This window comes from Mauremys reevesii, linkage group 1, assembly GCF_016161935.1.
Source record: "Mauremys reevesii isolate NIE-2019 linkage group 1, ASM1616193v1, whole genome shotgun sequence".
In the NCBI taxonomy this organism is placed as follows: Eukaryota; Metazoa; Chordata; order Testudines; family Geoemydidae; genus Mauremys; species Mauremys reevesii.
Genome location: NC_052623.1, coordinates 255,780,251 through 255,802,560, shown reverse-complemented (window position 1 = coordinate 255,802,560; position 22,310 = coordinate 255,780,251). Strand labels below are relative to the sequence as shown.

Genomic DNA, 22,310 nt, shown 5'->3' with positions numbered 1-22,310 from the left:
TCACGACAGCCTGTCCTAATGGCACTAAAAGATGACCTTATGGCTATGGACATAGGCAGAATTTCCATGCTCATACTACTGGACCTCTGACAGTGAACAGCAAGGTGTTGCTAATCCAGCTACCTGATGTAGGCATAGCAATGCAGTGGCTCCAGTAGTTCCTTTCCAGGAGAACTTCAGATGCACTTACTTATGGAGTCTCAGAAGGATTCATGCCATCCCTCATTGTTTCATATCGTATATGAGATGCTACGAAGTCAGCTGCCAACAACATGACACTCAACTGTGCTTCATTCACCACTCACGCAGCCACTGCCACAGCTAAGATGTCACAGGGTCTACTAGGGATCACTGTGTGAATGAAAAGTAGCTGGTTCAAGTTGCACCAAGGCAACAGCATTGATGCAGGTTAGAGGGGAAAATGATCTGAAGAACTAGCAAATATTGTCCCTATCTTCCATTGAAGGCATGCAACACCATTTATCAAACTGGTGCAAAATGTCAGAGAGGACCCAGACTTCTCATTAAGCTTTCATGACCAGGTGGTGGTGGTAATTTAAAATTAAAAAAAAAAAAAAAAAGCCTTTAAACTCCAGCTTACTAGGGAATGTGTACATCTCAGAAGAAGGGGCCTGTTCATGCTGTTTCAGTACACAAATTACAATTGGTAGGGAAAGTTTACATTGCTTTAAAAATGAAGTGCAAGAATGTACAAATGTTAACTATGCTGCCTGTCCTGGAGACATAGTACTAAACCTCAGACTCAGGTTCCACCAAATGTAGTTTGCTGAAAGTCACATAGCAATTTAGTGTCAGAATCAGAGTTAGAACTCGAGTTCTTGGCCCCTATCCACAGGCTAAACCTTTTAAACAGTTCCTCTTCTACTGGAAATAAGTGTTGAATTTCCAAAAGAGAGACATTTATCTAGCACTCATCTCTCTATTTGGCATTTTGCATCAAGTTGATGATACTGGGAATAGGGCTAATAAGTGCCTTTTTAGGAGAAATCCTACATTGTAGACCACTAAGTAATATGTGAGAGGTTATCTTCGTATCTTGAGATTAGACTTGTTGGGGTTTTTTTGTGGGGGGGAAAGAGGTTACCATTTATTGGGGGTAGTTTAAAGAAACATGTACAATTTATATTGAAGGCCTTCAGGAGTTTGCTTCCAAGTACCATATGTTCCTTATTCTTAATCATCTAGGTGTGGGCTTGTGTGAAACTTATAACATGGTTTCATTTTAGCAAGGGCCTTATTTTATGTTCTCACTCGGATATATTCATATCCTTGGTGTGAGATTGATTTAAATCAGTCTTGCAAATTGTGTGCTATTGCAGTTTTAGATTGAAATGTATGAGCTAAATTGAAAATGCTGTTTAAAACACTACTAGTCTTAAGTAATAGAGTATTTTATATGAATTTCACAAACCTGCTGAATGTAAAACAAAATAAAAACAAACTATTAATACTGTACTTATGATTCTATTCAATTGAGGGTTACAAGGAAAAAATATTAGCACATAACTAAATTACTTCAGTGAGAGCTATGAAGTATAGAGATAAAATTTGTGTAAATTTCAATTAAATATAACATATCAACAGAACAATGCCAGTGTTATAATGCAACATTTTCAACTATAATTTGAGAGCAAAAGTAAGAGTGCCATTATCCAAGTTTACTTAAGGGCAGGGTGACCATATGTCCCGTTTTGGCCAGGACAGTCCCTTTTTAAGCCCTGTCCCAGCCAGCTTGATTAGCTGACAAGAGCAAGAGGGACAAGTGCCCACTTTTGTCCAAAAAAAAAAAAAAAAGTGTGGTATGGAGGAACATGCAGGGGGCAAGTGGAGATGCCAGCCCCACACAGGGTAGGGAGGCAGGGCTTGGGTGGGGGGGTGAGGGGAAATTCCAGTGTGCAGGTGGCAGGTTAGGGTTCGAGTGACCAGTGACATGAGGGGAGCGGTGGAAATATATGCAGAGTTCATAATCTTACATATCATTAATAAATCGTACAAATTCCCAAATTATCACAGGTGGTCTAATGACAAAGGATCTTAATGAGGCCCTGGGACTTGTCTTTGTATTCATCAATACCAATAAAGTGTGGAACTTAGAATTTTAGGTTTTATGTATGGATTTTGTCTGTTAAAAAATAGAAACAACTAAATGTTTCCAAGTGCATAATAGCTGCTCTAGGATACAGCTGAAGCAATAATTCTGTATTTTTCTTCCATCAGTATAGTTTTAGTATGAAATTTTAAAAAGTATAGTCTTTAATTTTAAAGATGGGGCTAATAAATAGAATTAAAGATGGAAAAGGTCTGTTAGTCTCTGAAATCCTTTTATTTCCAGAGTAATTCTATTCACTCAGCATACTTCCTGGCACCTTGTCCAATCTAACTTTGTCACTACCAATGGGTCTTCCTCCTCTTCCCAAGGGAGTCTTTTTCACAGTCTCATATCTCATTTTTAGGAAACATCTTTCCTGAATAACTTTTCTTTTCATACCATTAGTTCTTTCACTCCACCTCCATTTCCTTTTGGATTTCCACCATTAATCTGCTCACTTACCATGTCATCTTAGTATTTTAGCTAAGCTATCCGTAATTTGTCCTTAGTCTCCACTCTCATATGCAATGTGACTAAACAAAATGCAAAATGAGTACAGTATAATTAACTACACAAGGTGCAAGGCAAGGGAGATGGGTCCATTCCATTTCTAATTTTTCTGATATCTCTACTTCCAGATCTGAGATTTTTGTTCTCTTTTGAGTTTCCTCTAATTTCTTTTTGGTCCTAATGTGGCTAGATGTACACAGTATTGCAAGTGTAGTTGAACCTGATATGTTAAGAAAAGGTGTTGTTGCTTCCCTTCTTGGAAACATGTTGCTTTTGGTTATTCCATTTTATTCTACCAATTTTTATGGCTTCATTCTTTTAGAATGCCATTTTAAAAAGTCTAGAAACAAACATGTATTCCATACTGTCCTAACCTCACCGCCCTCCCCCCCCCCGCTGCCTCCTCTGCCAAACTATAGAATGAACACCTACTGCCATGACATGGCATAGGGGAAGGAAAATTGGACAATCTTGAAAAGAAAAGAGAGGGGGGAGTGAGACGAGTAATAACACTGAATTGCAGTGTGGAACAGCCTATTCATATTCCTGTAGTTTAGGACTGACCAGATGAAAACTCTGTACTGTGATATGTTTGGGTCTTATACATCAAAACCATGTAGTGCCATTCATTAGCTTTGTTTCCATTTCCTAGAACATTGTGTAAGGCTGGGTAGTAAAACCTCTGTCATCCAAATTTCAGTACGTACTTAATTTTACATTATTTAAATAGTAAGCTGCATTGGGTCTTGTAAAGCTCATTTGGCCATCATTAATGACCTAATATATCGAAATTAGGGCAACATACTGGTGAGCAGGCTTCTTGAGAATTTTGATATGATGGTGGACGGTATTTCTTACTCACTTTTATCTTGTTTAATTAATTCCCCTTCATTGTATCTTAGTAGGCTTTTTGAAGGTGTTTGTATCATTTTTTAGAATATAGGAGAACATTACTAATTCATAGAAATTGGGGAACTATAGTGACTTATTGAACTTTGCATCATAGCAAGTATGTGAACAAACAAAAAGCGAATGCATAATGAAATACACTGTTTTTCATCCAATTTCTGATATCTAATGGGCTATGTTAGTAAATAGTATGTACTGTAATTCATAAAATAGTTGTAATGTGACCTTTCTGCAGCACTCTGTATCATTCAAAGTGGAGTGGCAACCATTTTTGTGTACTAGCTCAAATTCAGTGTACTTCAAAATGAAAAGATTGACTATATTTAGCTATGAAACTCAGTGGCTTGTGGTTTCTAACTGAGAAATATACAGCATGTAAAGGAAATTTGTGAGCAATTTTTAGTGAGTTGTTCAAAATAGTTCTCCAGTGTGAGTAATTACTAGTATGCCAGAACCCCTTCACAAGAAACTGCCGATACCAAGATGCAAACTCCTTTATTAAGTGACAAATTTTCTCATGTTTTTACAGGGTGCTGATAAGACTGTGAAAGGCCCAGATGGACTAACTGCCTTTGAAGCCACTGACAACCAGGCAATCAAAGCTCTTCTTCAGTGACAGATGGACTGATATAACTAATGTCTTTTCTGTGGCCTCACACTGCTGCCTGTCTGTCACTCTATCTTCCAGCTTCTTCAGCTAAATACTTTGGGGGGAGGGGAATTCTCAATGAATCAAACTAACTAAGGGTCTCTATCAAAAAGATAATCTGTTTGGAGAGAATGGAAATCTATATAATCAGTGCCCTTCAGGATTTGTTTCATGCACAGTCTTTTTTCCATTTCTAGCGAAAACAAACTTCTGCAGGAGGGAGAAAGAACATGCACTTAAAAATTTGGTTGTATGCCTCCCTGGTTAGTTCTGTTAAGTTTTGTGTTGAAAGATCAGTTTAGACAAAAGTACTGTATTAAGTACTCTAAAACGCTAACTAAGAGGCAGTAGTCCAATGCTCTTAGTGTCTGCCATGATCTAAAATGTAGTAATTGAGGTAGTTGGATTGCTTATCTCTTGAGAGCTATATCCTTCTGCTTTAAAGCATATGTTGAAATTCTGAAGACTTCTGATACTAGTTAAAGGAGCTATCTCCACCTTGACTAATCAGATGCCACACTAACCTTTTTTGACTCCTTGTAAATCAGGAAAGATCAGTTTAGGCAAGACCTTGTTCTATTCCAAAAGACCTGCCAAGGTACCTTGGGAGGATTGAACTTTGAGATTTCCCTCTCTCTCCCCCCAACCTCCCCCAATGTGTTCTAGTCCAGAGCTGACCAATCTGACTTATCAGACCCAAAAATATTACAAGAAATGTCTCTGCAGTTTACCCTTTTGGGTTGTCAGTTGGAATTTCCTCATTTACCATGTCAATGTAAACGATATAGACACATATGGTGAAAGCTCCAGGCCCTCTGGTACGCAAGAAGAATTTCTCTGCTACCTTAAATGATTTAAACTTAGTGCTGCTGGTAACTATTTAGATGTTCTCATTAGAAACAAATATCAAAGTTGCTAAATGTTTTTTGCTATAGTTTCAAAAAATAGTTATATGAAGAGCTTTCTATAGTCTACTGTCAGGAAAAGGAAGACTTAAATACAGTTTCACTGAAATCTGTAACTACCACCAGAGAAAAGGTAAGATTTTTTTTTTTCCCCCGATGAATTTCCCAAGATTCCTCATCAACTGGCTGAAAAGGCGCTTTTTTAATGTCATGAGTTCATGGAGAGCAATAGGTTGCTTCTGAAGCTCCTGCTACATTCCTAAAGCATGTATGATCCTGCAAATATATTTAAATTTAATCTGGAAGTTAACATACCAGTAAATATTACAGCAGTAGAACTGATAACTAATGGAAGCAGATTTAAGATTGTAACAAAGGATTCCCACCCCATTCCTCCCATGAAAGTCTGAGCTTTTGATTTTCATCTTTAATTTGCATTAGACACATACCAGCTCACTCAAACAATTAGTACCTTTTTTTTTTAAAAGGCAGACATTATATAAAAATATATTTACCTTTGGGATGTCAGTATATGCAGCTTTCAGGCATTATGGTAACATGCAAAAAAGGTGCATCATGTTTAATGCAGAGTCTGTTTAAACAAAACAAGCAAATCTTATTTTGATTTCTCATGTCTGGAATTGACGTGATATCAGGAGGGTGAGCAATACAGTATTTGGTGATTGCCATCCGGATAAATATATACTGAGACCTTTTGGGTTCATATTTTAACCATGTTGCATAAAATTGAATGTACTTCAATTATAAACAACCCTGTATTTAGAATGTAAAATGAGAACAAACCGAGTTATATGCAGCATCCCCACAGGATAAAAAAAAATCAGGAACAGTGTCATTCTGGCCAATGAGAAACTGAGAAATTTATTGATGGGTTTCTTGGATTTATGGGAGGTATGGATGGCAATGAAGAGTGGAAAGATTAAATATGTTTTTAAAACTGTAATCAATCACCAAGAAAGTGGTAAATGAATGAGCACATTTGACTAACTTTTTTTATTAAGTCTTTAAATAAAGAACTCTGTAATCTGTCTCTAGTCAGTGCTGGACTATCATCTCATTATGATAGTGTGGACTCTGAATACAAATTCTGACTTTCTGTAAGATATCACTGAAGTAATTAGTTCTATGTTGGCATAAACTAGTCTCTATTTATTATATTGAAATAAACTAGTCCAGAAAACTGCAATTTGAAATCTTTTTTTTAAATATTTCAAGTTTGTAGTGAGTAGTGTCAACAAATTGTCTATCTGGCCATAAGATACGCTCCTATTGTCCTTTTCTCTTTGCCTTAGCCTCTCCGCCTCCTACTAAGTGATCATAATTGTAGCACTGGATCATTTGAACCTTCTTTGTACTACTTCTTCTGGTGGTACAGTGGAGGCTATTTAGCCTTCATTTCCTACAATTATGTAAACACTTGAATTTTTCTTGACCTTTCACATTAAAAACAAAAAACCTGCAAACACTCTAACAAGACAAGAGTGTGTTTAATTTGATTATAATATGAATCCAAGCCACTTGCCAGAATAGTTAAAGGATGATATTTAAATGTATGTTTTTACTAAAGAAGAAAAACTTGTTTGCTTTTTGCACTACATAAAGGGTTGTCATTTTTGTCCAGGTTTTAAGAAATATTAAATACTTCAATCTTTCTGTTTTGTGCTTGGACAATAGGTTTGTTCATTCACTTCCTTTTCATCACATTATGTGAGAAATTGCCTGGCTACCTGTTTCTCTCACTAGCCCTTCAATGGGTGAAATTGTCAAACTGTAAATTCTTTTACGCACAGGAAACTGTAGAACAGTCAAACACAAAGGCTTAAATATCTTGTCAAAGCCAACTGGAAATGCATACATTTGGAAATCCACATAGTTTTTATTGCTCTCCCTTTCAAATTTGGCTTGAATGTTTTAAAACTAAAATGTATCTTGGATTTTACATCCTCTGCTCCTCTTCCTTATTTAAAATAAATTGTTGAGACTTAAATGGAGCTTCCTCCTCCTTTAATACAATATTGAATGCATTAGTTTGTCTGTAGAAGAGGCTGGTAAGAGTGGAGTGTCCTAGTTCGAGCAATTGCAGTGTTGCATGCAAAATTTCAAAATGAACTGTCTTAATTATATTTTGTAAATGAAGAAACAATCATATCTTTCTACGCAGTGATGGAAGAAAATTAATGCTTTGTGCATTTTGATATTTAACTTCCTCTTTTCACCAGTGTAGTTATTTTGACACAGTTGGGTTTATCGTTATCATGGTTCATAGACATCAGAATGCTAAATGATACTGTATTTTTAAGTTTGTTGCAAGAATGAATGAATGAAATAAACTTGAATTGTGCTACAGAAGAATCTGCAACTTTATTTCCCTACACTCTCTTCCTGTCTGTATTTTCTGTTAATCTCTGCTCATACCTACAAAGCTGTTTAGCTCTAGTAGTTCAGTTTAACTGGCACTGTGCAGAGTAACTTAAGCTATATTAATATAATAATGTGGGCAAATCTGAAGGCTGGTTTACGTGAATGCTGTAAATCGATCTAAATTACGCTAGTTGATGTAACATAGGTCTATTTACAGCGGTGTCTACACTGCACTATGTCAATGGGAGATTCTCTCCCATCAACACAGCTTCCGCCTCTCAAGGATATGGAGTGCAGACATCCACAGGAGAGTGCTCTCCCATCAACTTAGCGTTTTCACCAGATCTGCTAAATGGACACCACTGCATTGATCACAGCAGTGCCAATTTAGCTGGTAGTGTAGACATGGCCTGAGAAACCAGTTTTGCTCTTGACTGACCACTAGTCTTAATATTAGCTACGTATCATTTAGAGCACATAAATGCTGTCTCTTCTCCTACCCCTTCTCTTTCTCTCCCCAAATCACCATCCCCCTCCCCCTCCCCCCCCCCCAAAAAAAAACTTGGGACTGAATGAACATGGAGACTCCCATAGACTTTGACTGGTCAATAAACAATTTGTCATATTGAAATTTGCTGCTTTAATAGAATGCTTGCATTTGTACTGGCTTCAACTCTTATTTGCCTGAAAGGCAAATAGATTCCACTTCACGTTTTGTGACAACTCAGAATTTAAGAGATTAAAATGAATATTAATAAATACATGGAACGGGAGACTGATATGGAAACAAAGTGCAAGTGTACTTTCCAAACTAGATCAATGCCCACTTTGAAAGAAATGTTGTTTTATTAATCCTTTGCTCCCAGAGCCTGTACTTTCCCTGTTAGATAGTAATGCATGGTGCTAAAGGCTTGCTGTCCCTGAAATCCATTTACTGTAGATTGCCTTCTAGAGTGGATTAAAAGGACCTTGGAGAAAAACAAACTTTTCCTGCCTCAATTGTCCTTCAAGAGTAATGCAGTTCCTTCCTTCCTTCCTTCCTTCCTTCCTTCCTCAACTTTACTGTCTGGAACATTTGAGTGAAGACCTCATTTAGGTATAGCTGTAGATGTTGTGTATAACTTCACATTTAGTATTGATTTCTTTATCTTTATAAAAAAGCACTGATAACACAAATAACTTTAGTAGTTAATACTGTTCCTTGTAGTAGGAGAAATCTAGGTCTCATTTAAATTTTGTCCAAAGCAAATTCAGTTTTTAAATGCACATATTTTAAAAGAAATAACTTATGGTACAAAGTGGTATTTCTTATATTTTTTATAACAATATTGTATTTCATTACAGTATAAGGGACAGACTAGTATTCCAAAATGAGAAGCTTCACTTAGATTTGGATTTTTTTTTGTAGTTTTCAATTTTTAAATCATAAACTTATCTGCTAATTCTGTATGCACAGCCTACTTCTTAAAAAGTGCTAAATGCACGTGGGACCCATTCACCACACATTGTTAGCGTTCCAAAGAAGTTCAAATGGTGCCACTGCCAGTGACAATTCATAATTGTATGGGTATGTATGCAGTCATTTGACATTCAGATGATGTTTATAAGATAACTTGCAGAAGCTTAACTCACGTCAGCCTATTTCCACTTGGCTAAGGAAGACAGAACCTCATTTTCTGAATAAACATACATAGAGTACATCCAAAGAGGATAACACACAGGGTATTTTTATGCTAGTAACTAATATCTTGAAAGGGCACTGTTAGTGGAAGTTAATTTTAACGTATAGTGCTGGTCAACCCAAAGTGCTTTTCTACTCTACACCAGCAAAATACAATCACCTTTCGGGAGGACAGCAGCCAAGTTACTGGCCCATATTATACGGCAGGTTTCAGAGTAACAGCTGTGTTAGTCTGTATCTGTATAACGAACAGGCGTACTTGTGGCACCTTAGAGACTAACAAATTTATTTATTTATTTGTTAGTCTCTAAGGTGCCACAAGTACTCGTGTTCATTATACGGCAGTGTTTCTCAACCTTTTTCTTGAGGGCGCCCCCCCCCCCCCAACATGCTATAAAAACTCCATGGCCCAGCTGTGTCACAACTGTCTTTCTGTATATAAAAGCCAGGGCCAGTGTTAGGGGATAGCAAGTAGGGAATTGCCTGGGGCATCATGCCCCAGGGGGCACTACGAAGCTACATTGCTCAGATTTCAACTGCAGCCCTGGGGGTTTCATCCCCATGTGGTACAGCTTTGGCTTTCTGCCCTGGGCCCCAGTTAGTCTAACACTGGCCCTGCTTGTCAGCCCCCCGAAACCTGCTCGCGCTCTCTCTCTCTCTCACACACACGCACATGTGCCCTGAATCCCTGGTTGAGAACCACCTTTATGGCACAATGTGAGGAAGGAGAGAATTTGTACAATGGCATTTTTAACTTCTAAAAACACTTTCCCTCAATACTGTTGCACTAATAGTAGAATATTTCAGATTAATATCACTTTTCCTTCACCAACAGCTTTTTTTCCTTGAACAAAGTATTGGGTACGGTATATGCAGATGGGTGGATAAAAAGTGTCTGGCATGGAGTTGAGGGCAGAGAGGAGTTAGTTTTGTACATAATCCACATCTAACTTTTAGCCTCAGTGGCCTTCCAGTGGTGCCAAGCAAATTCTTATAATTCATCTGCAGCATATGTGGATTGCTTATAAAGGGGTATATTACTCACTTTAATAGCTAAATTTACCTCAGAACTTGAGTTAAAAAAGAAGCCCCATGGTGGTCATGTGGATTTAAGAACAAAATATTTTATTAAGAAGAAAAGTACCGTAGCTCTTCTTAGAGCAATGTCCCTGAGTGCTCCACTTGTAGGTGTGGCAGCGCCCCTTGCACCGGGGACAGGAGATCTTCATCAGCAATGCCCATCGGTTGGCACATGTGAACTCTCCCCCCTATCTCCCCGCCCCACATTGTGAGTGGGACATATAAAAAATGCTGTGCGGTCTGACCACCCCCAGTTCCTTCTCTACTGCCTTTGGTCTGGGACAGAATCTGCAGCAGAGCCCACTTCTCCTATTCCTTTACTAAATAGTGCCTTACCTGTTAGTATAGTGTAGTTAGATAACAAAGAACACACATCTATATATGTGTGTATATATGTATATAATTTTTTTATATATTTTTTTTTTTCACTTTCAGTTATTTCATAGGTTTGGTTTCCATTTCCCACCATTCCTGTTTAGGAAGCTTTTTCCTTCACATTTATGCCTGGATCTCCTGGGTTTAAGAGGTGTGTTTCTGACAGGGCCCTCTTCCAGTAACAGAGGCCACCCACAGTGCATTTGCTGCCTGGAAGAGGGATATGTCCCACAAAAGTGTTCCCACTGCCTTGGCCTGAAACCCAAAGCCAGAAAAGACACAGAGATTAAAACTTCTAAGAGAGGCCCTCACACTCTGCGGGTCATCTGCCAATCCTCAGTCCCAACATCCCTCAAAGAGAGAGAGTCTTCTCTTTCTCACTCGGATGAAAAGAAACAGGCTCCTTCCTCACACTGTGAGGCACAGCCCACCAGAACACTATCCCTGAGTTGGTCTGTTGCATTGTCTGCCAGTGGACTACAGCTCTAGGGTCTGAGTACCTCTGGTACCAACATGAAGAAATTAGTGATCCTAACTAGTCACCATCGGCACTGTTTCCCAGCTCTGGGAAATGAGACAGGCTTACTTCAGGAACTATGGCACCGATAAAGATGCGAGCACTGGCGCCTTTTCCAAAACTGATGAAACTGTCATTACTGGCCGTTATCTGCAAGTCTCTGGTGCCATCTATAGACACTTCAGGGAAATACACCCTCCCTTCAACACTGAGTCATACCCTGGCACTGATAATGCTTTTTCCCCTCCACAAGACCATAGATACCCTAAAGACTGGCTGGTATCTGACACTCCTGAGTCTCCACTTCTTTGACATGACCTCCCCATGCTTTCACCCCTCCTCTCTGGACTCTCACCACTCCTCCTTTTCTCCACCAAGGATGGCACCTTCCTTACCTAGCAATGAGGAGGAAGAGGAGGGGCTCTATTGCTCCCTCATCTACCAGGCAAATCACACCACCTCATCCTCACACTCCACATTTGGTCCATAATCTTGGCATGAGCCACCATGGATGCAATCACATGTTCCATTCCCTCTACACTGGCCATACTGGGACTCTTGAGCCATGTACAGGGCATAGTTTGGGAACCCTCCCAGGGAGGAAAGACAGAGACCTACACTTGTCCCTTCTCCATCAGGGTTGAACCCCCACGGGTACAAGGGCTGAAGGCAAAGGCCTCCTACCAAATGTAGACAGCTCGCTACCTCTTATGCACCCCCACCAAAGCAACAATTTTGAAGGTGTGGTGGAAGCCCCGAGAAGCCTCCCCCTATTCCAGTCATTCCCTCCATTTTAAACATTCCACCAGTTTGGTGATTGACTAGCTCAGTTTTTCCCATCTTGGAGACTAATCACCTGGGACAAGTGGGTTCTAGAGATAATTAAGGAAGGATAATCCATCCTGCCCTGCCACCCCCCCCATCCCTTTTCAGGGACCCCTATTACATTTCCATTCTATAGGAGAAATAAATCATCTGCAACTGGGAGCTATAGAATTGGTCCCTTCCCAGCACATGGGACAGGCCTTCTACTGCCACTATTTCTTGGTCCATAAGAATTCTGGTGGCTGGTGACATCCTGGACGTTTGCAATTTAAACAAGTTTGTCAAACTGAAATGCTTCAAGAAGGTCACCCTCTCCGCTAGTATCCCAGCACAGGAAGCATATTTTCATATTAAAATACACCCTGCCCACAGGCGATTTCTCCAATTTGTCATGAGCAACAACTATTAGCAGTACAAGGTACTGCCTTTCGGACTATCCACTGCGCCTCAGGTGTTCTCCAAGATCCTTGCGGTAGTCGCTGCCTACCTTAGGAAAAAAGGAGTCATCATTTTTCCATACTTGGACAACTGTTTCCAGTAGGCCTCATCCAAGACTGACGCTTTCCAAGCTGTCCACATAACAATAGACCTGTTCACAAAGCTAGGTCTCCTTGTGAACATAGAAAAGTCTACTTCAATGCCAGTACAACTGGAATTCATTGGCTCACAGTTGGATGCTATACAAGCCAGAGCCTTCCTACCACCTCACAGATTCTCAGTTATAGTAGATTTGGTATCCAATGTATGGATCTACCCCCAGCTCTCTGCTAGAATGTGCCTCCAACTTTTAGGCCGCATGGCAGCAGCCACTTTCATGGTCAGGCATGTAAGACTACACATGCAATGTCTTCAGGCATGGCTCTGTGCAGTTATAGCTCCCTCACAAACACAGCCTCTTCAAGCTCTTATCCATGCGAGTGAAAGTCAAGGATTCAGTACTTTGGTGGACACAGCCCAACAAGATCTGTATCGGAGTTCCTTTCCTCCAACCAACACTGACCATGATCCTAACAACCAACGCTTCTCTAATCGGTTGGGGAGCGCATCTCCATGATCACACGATACATGGCAGATGATCATTAACCGAATCCACTCTCCACCTCAATCCCCTAGAATTACGTGCGGTCCACAACACCTGCCATTTCTTCCCTCTACTCAAACATCGTACCATCACAGACACACCAGACAATCTCGCCTGCATGTATCACATCAACAGGCAGGGTGGAGTGAGGTCCCACTCTTTATGCTCAGAGGCAATCAAATTGTGAAACCGGTGTATCCAACGCAGTCATTTCAGCAGTGTTTCTCCTTGGACACTAGAATACCACCACAGACCGAATGAGCAGGAGGTTCTCCCACAATCACAAAACTGGTCATGTGAGCAGTTCAGCCCATCTTCAGCTGATGGGGATACCCCACCATAGACTTTTTTGCCACACAGCACAACACCCACTTCCCTCAATTCTGTTCCAGAGCAGGGCTGAGACACTGCTCTATGGGAGATGCATTCCTCATAATATGGGATGCACCACTCCTTTATGCCTTCCCCCCCACCCCTTTCCATCTCCTTGAGGGAGAAATTGGAAGAAATCATTTCAGAATTGCATCTAAAATTATATCTGATAAATGCACAACGCTTGCTTTTCTGGCTGGGAAAATATTTACCAATACTGATGCTTTTACTTTCTGAAGCCTCAATTAGATTTTGTTCAACTGCTGTAGAAAACCATCTGAATTATGGATCAGAGGTAATTGATCATTAATGTTTCTGTTAGAGTTGTGTCTAGTCAGTTTTACTGCCACTTTCTGGATTTTAGTATTAGAAATATGTATCTGTCCTTGAAAGTTTGCCTTTCTTGTTCTACAGACAGTCTGGGATTTTTCTCATGTCCTTTGAAGTTAAAGGATGCTCACATAAGGTTCAGCCTTGTCCTACATTTAAAATTGCCCAGTAAAATTAACACACAATCAATTCTACCAGACTCATTGGTACTTACACTAAAATAAAGCAAACCACAGTGTTAACGAAGGGCTTCAAAATAAGGATTAACACTTAAAACAGTTTGTGTATATTTTTTGGAAGTGGTTTTCAGTCTAAGGGTGCAACTTTATCTGGGTGTAAGAGGATTGTATGAAACTTCATGAGTCCACTATTTGCTTCCATCATCTTTTTGAGACTTCAGTTACTATGCAAATAGTAGACCCTTCCACAGGTGGTTAACTGGTTGCATAGATTAACAACAAGACAAAATATTTAAATCATGCTTGTAGAATTGATACTGGACAGACCAGATACTGTGCACTAGAAGATTTCCGAAAAACACCTTCTAATTTAGCAGCAGCAGCTAGTTCTAGATATAGCATGTTTAAACAGTGGTGTTAATATTGTACAAGCAAATAAATACTGATCTTAAACTACACTAACTCCTTGCTTAACGTTGTAGTTATGTTCCTGAAAAATGCAACTTTAAGTGAACCGATGTTAAGCAAATCCAATTTCCCCATAAGAATTAATGTAAATGGGGTGGGGGGGGGGGGTTAGGGTCCAAGGAAATTTTTTTCACCAGACAAAAGATATATATACACACACACTGCTACCTCGATATAACGCCACCTGATATAACATGAATTTGGATATAACGCGGTAAAGCAGTGCTCCAGGGAGGTGGGACTACGCACTCCAGTGGATCAAAGCAAGTTCAATATAACAATGTTTCACCTATAAAGCGGTAAGATTTTTTGACTCCCAAGGATAGTGTTATATCGATGTAGAGGGGTGTGTGTGTATATGTGTGTGTGTATATATATATATATATATATATATATATATATATATATATATATAGTGTGTGTGTGTGTAAGTTTTAAACAAAAAATTGAATACTATACACAGCAATGACGATTGTGAAGCTTGCTTGAGGTGGTGGAGTCAGAGGGTGGGATATTTCCCAGGGAATGCCTTACTGCTAAATGATGAACTAATACTTGGCTGAGCCCTCAAGGGTTAACATGTTGTTAATGTAGCCTCACACTCTACAAGGCAGCAGAAATGGAGGGAGGGGAGAGAGCATGGCACACAGACAGACACACGCCGTGTGTGAGAGAGAGAGTTGCACATTGCCCCTTTAAGTATGCTGACGCCACTCTAAGTACACTGCCTTTTCAAGTAGATGAGCAAGTCGAGACAGCAGCTGCTGCAAGCAAGCTCCCTCTGCCCTGAGCCCTGTTGTGTTGGTCGTCCCCCCCCCCCCCACCGCTCTATAGAGATGGGGTAAGCAGAGGGGAGGGGAACATCCTGACATTAGCCCTCTTCCCTCCCCATCCCCCCGCACAGCAAGCAGGAGGCTCCAGAAAGCAGCTCCAAGGCAGAGGGCAGGAGCAGCACATAGCAGTGGGAGGAGGGACAGCTGAACTTCCAGCAATTGATAGCCTGCTGGCCATCTGCCGCACAGGGAACTTAGGGGAGCTGATATGGGGGCAGCTGGTCCACCCTGGTTCCAAGCCCCCATGAGCTAGCTGCAATGGGCTGCTCTTTCTGCAAGCAGTGGACAAAGCAGCTGGCTGCCAAACAACGTTATAAGAGAGCATTGCACAACTTTAAATGAGCATGTTCTCTAGTTGATCAGCAATGTAACAACATTAACCAGGATGACTTTAAGTGAGGAGTTACTGTACGTAGGAAAAAAAACCTCAGAGGTGGACAGGGAGGAATCAGTGTCTTTGAAATGGGTAAAAGCAAAAGCATTGAGAGAATCTCTTCTGTAATGCCTGTGGGTATAAAATAAAATGGTATTAAAAGGAGGATGTGCTTTTTTAAGGAGAGAAATGACCAAATTATAGAAATATAGGGCTGAAAGAAACCTTAAGAGATCATCTAGTCCAGCCTCCTGTGCTGATTCAGGACCAAATATACCATCCCTGGCAGGTGTTTGCCTAACCAGTTCTTAAAAATCCTCCATCACAGTAATTCTACAATTTCCCTTGGTATCCTGTTCCAGTATGTAGCTATCCTTATAGCCCCCTACCCCCCTTAATATCTAACCTAAATCTCCTTTGCTGCAGATCAAGCTGATTACTACTACTTATTCTACTTTCAGTGGACATGGAGAATAAAGTGTGGCACCAAAAACTGGACACTTTTCCAGCTGAGGGGCCTCATCAATGTAGAATAGAGCAGAATAATTGCCTCCAGTGTTTTATGTACAATTCTCCTGTTAATACACCCTAGAATATTACTGTTGTCTAATCAGTTATTTCCCATTTTGTAGTACTGGACCCAGGACATACCTCAGCTAGAGCCCACTAAATATTTCCTCCCAGTTTGACAGTAAACCATTGATAACTGCTTTGAGTATGGTCTTTCAACAGGTGTGCATTCCCCTTTATACTATTTTCATCTAGACTACATTTCCTTAGTTTGCTTATGATCTCATGTGGGCCTGTTTCAGTAGCCTTGTGGGGAGGGATAGCTCAGCAGTTTGAGCATTGGCCTGCTAATCCCAGGGTTATGAGTTCAATGCTTAAGGAGGCAATTTGGGGATTGGTCCTGCTTTGAGCAGGGGGTTGGACTAGATGATTTCCTGAGGTCCCTTCCAACTCTAATAATCTAGATATATCATGTCGCCTATCAAAGAAGGAAGTTGGGTTGGTTTTGCATTACTTGTTCTTGACATTCATGCTGGCTATTCCTTATAACCTTATTATTTTCCTGGGTTTACAAATTGATTAATAATCTGTTCTAGTATCTTTCCAGGTATCTAAGTTAGGGTGACTGGTCTGTAATTCCTTAGCTCCTCTTTGTTCTCCCTTTTAAAGGTAGGTACTGTGTTTGTCCTTTTCCAGCCCTCTGGGATCTCACCCATCCTCCATGAGTTCTCAAAGATAATAGCTAGTGGTTCTGAGATAGTTTCAGCTAGCCCCCTAAGCACCTTAAAAAGAACTTTGTCAGGTTCTGCTGACTTGAATACATCTAACTTTTATCTAAATATTCTTTAACTTGTTTTTTCCTATTCTGTCTTGCATCCCTTCTCTCTTGTTTTCAATATTAATAGTGTTAAACATCTGGTCACAATTAACATTTAGTGAACACTGAAGCAAAATGAGCATGAAACACCTCAGCCTTCTTTGGGTCCATTATAAGCTCTTCTTCCCCAATAAGTAGTGTATCTACACTTTCCTTCATCCTTCTTGCTCCTAATGTATTTATAGAACCTCTTCTTATTGCCTTTTATGGCTCTTGCTAGGTGTCACTCATTTTGTGCCTGTCTTTGATGTTGCTCCTATATGCTTGCACTATTCTTTTGTACTCATCTTAGCAATTTGTATTTACCTTTAGCAATTTGTCCACTTTTTGTAGGACTCCTGTTTGATTTTCATTTAATTAAAAAGTTTCTGATGCAGCCACACTGGCTTCTTATTATTCTTTCTATCTTTCCTTTACATTGAGATAGTTTGCTTGTGTGCTTTTTTATATTGTTTCTTCCAGAAACTACTAGCTCTCCTCATCTCCTTTTCTCCTTAGATTTCATTCACATGGGGGCTACCTACCAGTTGTAAGTCTGCTTTTTTGAAGTCCATTGTCCTTTATTCTGATACTCTCATTCTTTCCTTTCCTTAGAATCATGAAAGTCGTCATTTCATGATCATTTTCAGTCAAATTGCAACTAATTCCTCTGTGTTAGTCAGAATCAAATCTAAAATGTCTGCCTCCCTGGTTACTTTCTCCACCTTCTGAAACAAGAAGCTTCCCCAACATATTCCATGAACTTATTGTACATCTTATGCTTTATTGTATTACATTTCCAACAGATGTTTGGATAGTTAAAGTCCCCCATTACTACCAGGTCTTGTGTTTTGGATATTTCTTGTATAAATGCTTTGTCCAGACTTCCTGTTCTTCCTGTTTACTCCCCATACCCTTTGAGCATGTGTATAGATTTTGAAGATGTTGAGCAGATTCCCCACTGTATTCTCTCTTGTTGCTTCTATGACCCTTATAGTTTTACATTCCTCTACCACCACCACCCCCAAATAAATTCCAGCCCTCTGTCAAGGTCACCTTTTTATACTTATCTGCAGGGCTTTTGTCAGCTTCCCCCTTTGAACCTAGTTAAAGCACTCATTCAGTTGGAAAGTTGGAAGATGCCCTTCCCTTTCATCAGGAACACCTCATCTCTTCCCAGCAGTCCTCCTTCATGGAATGTGCATCCCATGGTTGAGGAAGACAAAGCCCTTCTGTCAACACCATCTGCGCAGCCAAGCATTACATCCAGAATGAGTCTGTCCTTTGTGTGAGCCTTAACTCTCAACTGGAAGATGGACGAGAGCACATTTTTACATCAACCGGTCCAGTTAACTTCCATCCAAGACTTAAAAAAGCTGGCTCAGGAGCTCTCTTGAACATCAATGTTGATTTTTTTCAATAAGTCTTGGAACACTGGATAAGTACCAGAAGATTGGAAGAAAGCAAATATTCTCATAGAATATTAGGGTTGGAAGGGACCTCAAGAGATCATCTAGTCCAACCGTCTGCTCAAGGCAGGACCCATCCCCCAATTGCCCCCTTCAAGGATTGAATTTACAACCCTGGGTTTAATAGGCCAATGCTCAAACCACTGAGCTATCATCCCCATTGTCCAGGGGAAACCAAAGCACCAAATAGGGAATGACCTGCCCTAGGTCATAAAGGCAACAGGTCTCCTGATTCCCATTCCTCTGCTCTGTACCACTAGGCCTCATTCTCTCCCTTGGCAGATTAAAGAACTGTCAGCACATCATAACTCCACTGGCCTTGAGCTGTCAATCTCATAGCTTGGGGCAGTGTAGCAGAGAGCACTCCCACCTGTTCAATGCAAAAAGGAGCTGAAAGTCAAACCCAAGCAGTGCCGCACAGCGTGACCCCACCACCTCCAGTCTGGGCTGGGAAATGCACCTACGATGTGAATGAGCCAGGCCAACAGGCTCAGTATCAGAAGCAGTCAATCCTCGAAGCCGGGAATGGCAATGCATGCTCATGTTAACCCAGCCTGCAATCATCAGCACCCCACCCCGTTGCACTCCTTATTTACAAGCATTCTCCAGTCCTTCATTTCTGCACAGTTGTGAAAAGCCTGAAAGGAAACAATTTGCTTTCCAGAGTGATGGGGGTGGGATTGATGGGGGTGCAGGTGCATGCAAGAGATTGCTCCGATCCACACTGAACACCCAAACTCAAACATATGCTTCATGTGTGTTGCTGTTCCTTGGGAAAGCATCCAAATCTGTCCTTATCAGGTCATTAACACAGTTTATGTTTCCCTAATTTGCAAGCTTCTGAAGAAAAATAACTCAATAGTTTCTATAAGACTAAATCCAGGAAGATGGATTTTTACAGGCTTCAGCCAGGAGACTCTCAAAACAAGCACGGCTCGCTGCAGTACCTGCCATTTCCTGACACTGACTGGTCTATTGGAGAGCAATGCTGCTCGGGGATCTGAATCCGGATCAGACTGCGTTTGCACAACAGCTACGGTATGTGAAGGGCAGGCTCACTGTGGCAGGTGTGCTTTAGAGGCCACTCCTGTTCAGATTGGTCTGGTCCACGGTCCATGAGCTGCCCCCACAGTTCTCCTTGTCCATCGCTAGGGTAACATTTCGGCAGCAGGCACTTTTCACCTTGGATGGACACTGCTCGGTCCTTGATTGTGGTGTTCTCCTCAATGATCCATGCAGCTACTGGCAATACTGGGGAGCCCAACCTGCACCTTCCTGAGGCCTCCTTTTGCCCATCCCCCTCTCATTACACAGACCCCAGATTGCTACAATTCTCCTCCCACGTGGGAGGGCCTAGTTCATGTTGTCTTGACAGGCCAGCCAGGTGTCCCAATGGAGCACAGCCAGGCAAACCCTGGCCTCTGGCGTGGAGTGCGGTGGCTCTGCTGAGCCCTCATCCTCAGCTGGCTTGAGGAACGAGAAACCAAGGGCCGGTAAAACCTGGGGGAGGAGCACACAGCGAAACCCTTCTCACCACGGAGCCCACCAGCCTCCATGTATGTGCCAGTGGGGCTGGGCTGAATGCACCCTGAAGGAAGGTACCCAGAGAAGGCAGTCACATCCCTGCCAGGAATACATCCCAGCTGAAAAGCTTCTATCCACTTCATAACACGCACCCTTCTACTCTTAATAACCAACCTCGCCCTTACCGCCAGAGGGTCCCTTTTGACCCATCTCAGTCTCTACCTTTGCAGTTTTCTAAGTACTGCAGACATCTGTACAGACGAAAGAGAACTAGACTGTAGGAGTTTTGGGAGGAGGATTTGGCAGATTGGGTTCTGGTACCTGCAAAGGCACACGATGCAGTTTGGGGTTGCAGCTGGATGTTTTGGCTTAAATGACCAGCAGTGACAGAGTTGACATGTCAAACTGAGTCAATGATGCATCGAGGTGTATGGAGCAACCATTGTTTCGGGCTGCCTCAGGAAGACAGCTCTGCATCAGTTCACCTTCAGTCCAGTTTGAAGGTTATCTTGACAACCATGGGGGCTTGCAAGCACTATCATTAAATAGAAGCACAATCCCACAGCAAATTGAATCCTGGAACCCACTGGTTGCTGTCTAATTGGGCTGATGGCTCAGTTCTAAGCCCAGCTTAAAGCAGGAACATGAACACTAACATTCCCATTACTGGAAAGATTCCTAAGCAAAGCTACAGTATTCTCCTATGTCTCTAGGGCAGTGGTCTCCAAACTTTTTTGATCGCGCACACCTATCAGTAAAAAATTTTTGAGCACGCACCCCCAATATATGTATATTTATTTATGTATAAATTATATACATGTACAGTACTACTATACTAATATATAATGTACATTATAAAACATACAAAAATAGCAATTAAAAAAGGGTGAGATAGAGATGAAATAAACAATATTTTTAAAATAATGTTTATTGTATTTTATTTATTAATGGTACAAAAAACCTTTTTGCTCTCTCAAAAATTATTACTATTTTTTAATGAGAGCAATGTGATTGAATATGCTTCATTATTTCTGAAAATCTTGGTTTAACACTGATTCAGCGATTCGAAGGTCTGGATTAGGGTTAGGGTGCAGGAGGGGGCTCAGGGTGGGGTATGGGTCTGGAAGGGAATTAGGGTCTGGGAGGGTGCTCAGGGTGGGGGGGTGGGGTCTGGGAGGGAGTTAGGGTGTGGGAAGGCACTCAAGGTGGGGGTGCGGGAGGAGGCTCAGGGCTGGGGCAGGCAGGAGGTACAGAGCACTTACCTGGGGCAGCTCCTGTTTGCTGCAGGGGGTGTGCAGGTGGCTCTGTGCAGCATGGCACCGCCCCCATGGCCACAATTCTGGGAGCTGCCATTGGGGGCATGGCCGGAGGAGTGCCGCCGGGGGTGGTTTGGGGGAGGGTGGCCGGAGGAGGGAGGGAACGAGCGAGCGGGGAAGCCGCCTCCCTCCCCCCCCAGGCAGAGCCACCCGGAACACAGGAGCCCCAGGGGCTGCAGGGCCCTGGGGCCCCTTCAAGTGTCCTCTGCATATTCCCACTCATGGGATGCTCCAAACTAGTGCAGTTTGAATAGCAGAGCTTTAACTAGCAGTAGCCATTGGAGCACTCCTGCGCCTCCCTCACCTCTTTCCTCCTCCAAGAACGTGGAGCGTTCCAGGGCAAGGGTATAAAAGGGGCATGGCACTCCAGATGCTTCAGTTCCTTCTAAATTCAACCAGATGAACTTCTTGTGTGGAGCTCTGGAATCCTTCCAGATCCATGATAATTAACTAATTTAAATCTTAATTATGAGATGTCTGTAGTATTATAGGTTGTTTAGTATTAGAATTAGCTAATATGTAATGGAACCAAAGAAGAAACATGATTTCAAAAGAGGTGTATCTTGTCCAGTGGTGGTCCTGATGTGATACACATGACAGGTGCCAGTCATGTTTAGGTGAAGTGCATTTGCCCCCCAAGTTTGTGCTACACTTACATGGAGAGCAAAGAAAGACACAATAAATTCCAAGCAATTATGTTAAGAGGCATTGTTGGTGAAATCATCTGGAACTGGCAGAGGACAAGGTCCTAGGAAAATCTATAGACCATAATATGCTCTAGAGAGTTCCACTGAGAAGAAAGATAAATTATCTTCATCAAATTCTAAGAGGTCCAGTGACAAGGTCTATAAAAAGAGAACCTCTAAGGTGTCAGCCTCCGTCTAGAGTTAATCCTCTTAATAAAGGCTGCTGCCAAGACAGATGTGGGTAATTATCCCTCTGTGGTGTCGGTCTCTTTTTAAAAGAGCCAATCCACAGGTAAAAAATGTATCTTTACAAGATACGTTTAAGGAGCCGAGTCGCGATATACATCCCCTTGGGAAGGTGAAGAAACCT

The 22,310-nt window shown here is 41.4% G+C and overlaps 1 protein-coding gene across 1 annotated transcript in view; it reads left to right on the top strand.

Moving 5' to 3' along the window:
• Positions 1-7,448, top strand: part of MTPN (myotrophin) — a 53,564-nt gene extending 46,116 nt beyond the window's left edge. Inside the window, exon 4 of the mRNA XM_039501042.1 lies at positions 4,059-7,448. Within this exon, the coding sequence (XP_039356976.1) occupies positions 4,059-4,145 (87 nt within the window). The 3' untranslated portion in view covers positions 4,146-7,448. The remainder of the gene's footprint in view (positions 1-4,058) is intronic.
• The last annotated feature ends 14,862 nt before the right edge of the window (positions 7,449-22,310 follow it).